At 37.6% G+C, this 3,249-nt stretch overlaps 1 protein-coding gene across 4 annotated transcripts in view; it reads left to right on the forward strand.

Annotated features, from left to right (window-relative positions):
* SLC4A10 (solute carrier family 4 member 10) overlaps positions 1-3,249 on the forward strand; it is a 423,280-nt gene that overhangs the window by 398,135 nt on the left and 21,896 nt on the right. For all 4 annotated transcript variants that reach the window (XM_019522708.1, XM_019522705.1, XM_019522707.1 and 1 more), the window contains exons 21-22: positions 795-968; positions 1,734-1,856. In XM_019522708.1, coding sequence (XP_019378253.1) covers positions 795-968; positions 1,734-1,856 — 297 coding nt within the window. The remainder of the gene's footprint in view (positions 1-794; positions 969-1,733; positions 1,857-3,249) is intronic.

The raw sequence follows: 3,249 nt of genomic DNA on the forward strand, positions 1-3,249 counted from the left end.
AGGAGAGGTGTTTATAGACATGCTCTGGGAGGTGTGTGTGTGGGAGGGGTGCTTTAATAAGTGCAGCTCTGAGAGTTGTATTAATTAAAGCACCTGGAGTGTCATGTGTATCAGCATCCCTGCGCTGAAAAATTGCGATGGGGTGCTTTGAACTCAAGCTCGTTTTAAAGCTCATTTTAAAGTGGGGTCACTGCCATTTTTCAGCACAGGGACACTGATACGTGTGATGCTGGAGTCTGCTGGAGCACGGCAATTGCCACACTCCAGCGGACTTGATTAATCAATTAATTGAGTCTGCTCCAATGCACTGTAATTGCAACATGTTGGAGCAGCCTTCCTGCACATGTATAGGAGCCCAGGCGTTTCTGATACATGTTTGCATGGCAGACAATACAGTGGGATCTGATTCTTACTGGGCTCTTTAGGCACTGCTATTTAAAAGTGACGAATAATGGGGAAAAATATGGATTAAATGAGGCATACTTGAAAGTGTAACCCACACTTCCAGACTTAGTGCAGTTCTCTTGCCTCTGGTGGGCCAACAGTGCTTAAAGCAACAGAGCTTATTCCTCTAACTCAAGCAGTAACAGCTCATAGTTTTAGATGCCAGAAGTCTTTAGTACAGTCCCTACTACTGGATTATCTGTCCACGGTATTGTGTTCACACCAGTTGGCCTTTGAGTTTGCTTTAAACAGTGTGCGTTAACTATGTGGGCCAGTCCTTGCACATCAACACAGGTAGCCCTACACCTCATTTAGATGATAAAATGCGGCTTAATTTATTTCTCTCCTAGCTCTTTGATCGAATAAAGTTATTCTGGATGCCAGCAAAGCATCAGCCAGATTTTATTTATCTGAGGCATGTTCCTCTTCGAAAAGTCCATCTCTTCACTGTAATTCAGCTGAGCTGTCTTGTACTCCTGTGGATTATAAAGGTTTCAAGAGCTGCTATAGTCTTCCCCATGATGGTATGTTTTTTTTATTTCCACCAAAATAAAAGTTACTTCCTTTCCCATATACATAACAATTTTTTACGAACATTAATTTGGGATATGTATATTCAAAATCTCTCTGGGACTCAAGATCCATAGATGATTTCACACTACATGAACTAAGTACATTCTACATAAACCCTGAAGTTTTGGTTAAATATTGTTCACTTTATTATTGTTCACCCATGGGCAGCCAACTTCCTCTTTTGTGCAAGGGGCCAGAAGGATTCACTTCTTTATTTATATTTTTTGATATTGTTTGGAAATATTCTGCTTAATAGCTTTACATAAAAATGTTAATTCCCAAAGGGTATTTATAGTGCATGGGGAAACTTTAAGACAGTTGTGTGCATGCTTGAAATTAATAAATCCAGTGATTCTGTGGCTGGAATCAGTTATCCGGACTTACAGCACTGACTTATACAGAAATTAGTATCTTGTATCTTTCACACTTTAGAAGGAAGTTAGGGAAGACAAAGTGTCTCAGAATATACTTTACTCTTAAAAAAAAATCTAGACACTGAAATAAGTAACAGCAAGTTCCAAAGTGAAAGCTGAAACAAGGAAAAAAATGTAGCTTTCTTAGTTGACAAGGGAAGCAGGCCCAACTATTCAACTTGCATGGTTTGTGCTATGGATATTTTCCACAAAATTAAACACTTTTGGAAGTACTCTCCAAGCCTATTTTCCATTTTCACTTGTTTGCAATATCTTGACCATTTAAACAAATGTCTCAACCAGGTTTTAGCATTGGTGTTCGTCAGAAAACTCATGGATTTCTTTTTTACCAAACGGGAGCTCAGCTGGTTGGATGATTTGATGCCTGAGAGCAAGAAAAAGAAACTGGAGGATGCTGAAAAAGAGGTGGGTTCATTTTTCATTTCCTAATACTGTTCTAATCAATTTTTTATTAAATTATTTACAGCACAACTTGTTGTATATACTGGAGTGCATCAGTTCTTCGATATATTTATATCACATTTTAAAATTACAAATGTGAATTTCAATCCTGTAAATATAATATTGGCATAGTGTTGTATTGAGGAGAGGGAGACTGTAGGTGAAAGGGCTTTGAGAGATGCCTCTGGCTCCAAAATAAGAATCAAAGAAAGGGGCATGGTCTAATGTAGGCCAGAGTCTAATGCAACAGGCCAGACTTGGCCCACTGAAATGTATAGCCTGCGAGGTTCCCCAAGGCTCTGGAAATTTGGTAATAATAATTGCTGCTCCCTTGCTGCCAGATTTCTGGACCCTGCAGGCTGGATAGCATAGCCCTGTGCACCAGATCTTGCCAGTGTGTGACTGATCCAGACAAGTAGTTGAAGACATCAATCCCTCCTCAGTCTCTCTTCTAGAGTAAACTGTTCTAGTTCTTCCACTTTCTACTTCATTTTGAAACTAACATACAAACCATAGATATATGTTCCCATGCCTGTTGCTGTCATGATTCAGACTAATGGAAAGTATTCAAGGTAGTTTTTTCATGTACTTCTGGTAGTTGGAAGGAACCCTTTCCTTGTTATTCTTCTGTTTTGCTTTTGCATTGCTTTCTTTCAAATTCTTGATAGCATGACATCAAAAACAAAACTGGGAAAATCTATTTCTTTTGCTGCTACTTTATTTCAGTCACTGTCTATTTTGAGAGGTTATTTTTACATATTTTGGCATATCTAAATATTTGGAGCTATTATTAAAACTGTTTAACTGTCAGAAACTTATGAAACTGTGAAGCCTGGAAATGACAAATTAACTAGTAATAAAACTTCTGACATGTAGCCTAAAGAATTAATTGGAGAGTTGCTATCACAGAGGATTTATAAATAGAAATATTCTACCCACAAGAATATTCAGAAATAAAGTTGACAAAATCTAAAAACTTATTCGACTGAATCATGATTTCATCACTTAAGTTGTTTTTACGTTTCTAGAGCAGTTTTTCCTCTGACTTAGTGTACATTATTCACCTCTTCCTTACACAGATCTCCCCTGGAAACCATTTCAGAGTTAATCAGTTATATTGTTCTGAGGTGTGAAAGAAAAAAAAACACACTTTTTATGTTACAAAGAAAATGTAAAGATGGGAACTTTTTCTTTAAAATGTAATGGGAAAATTGCTAAGGAAGAGATTTCAGTTAAATTTTCCTTTTTGAAAAATCATACTGGCCTTTAGTAACTAGTTTCACATTATAATTATGGGCCAGGACAGTAAGCTATTAGGGCTGTGTGAGGCTTTGGTCGCTGATTCAATTTGGCAGAG

The sequence above is a fragment of the Gavialis gangeticus genome, unplaced genomic scaffold (assembly GCF_001723915.1).
Source record: "Gavialis gangeticus isolate Ggan-Ray unplaced genomic scaffold, GavGan_comp1, whole genome shotgun sequence".
Lineage (NCBI taxonomy): Eukaryota > Metazoa > Chordata > Crocodylia > Gavialidae > Gavialis > Gavialis gangeticus.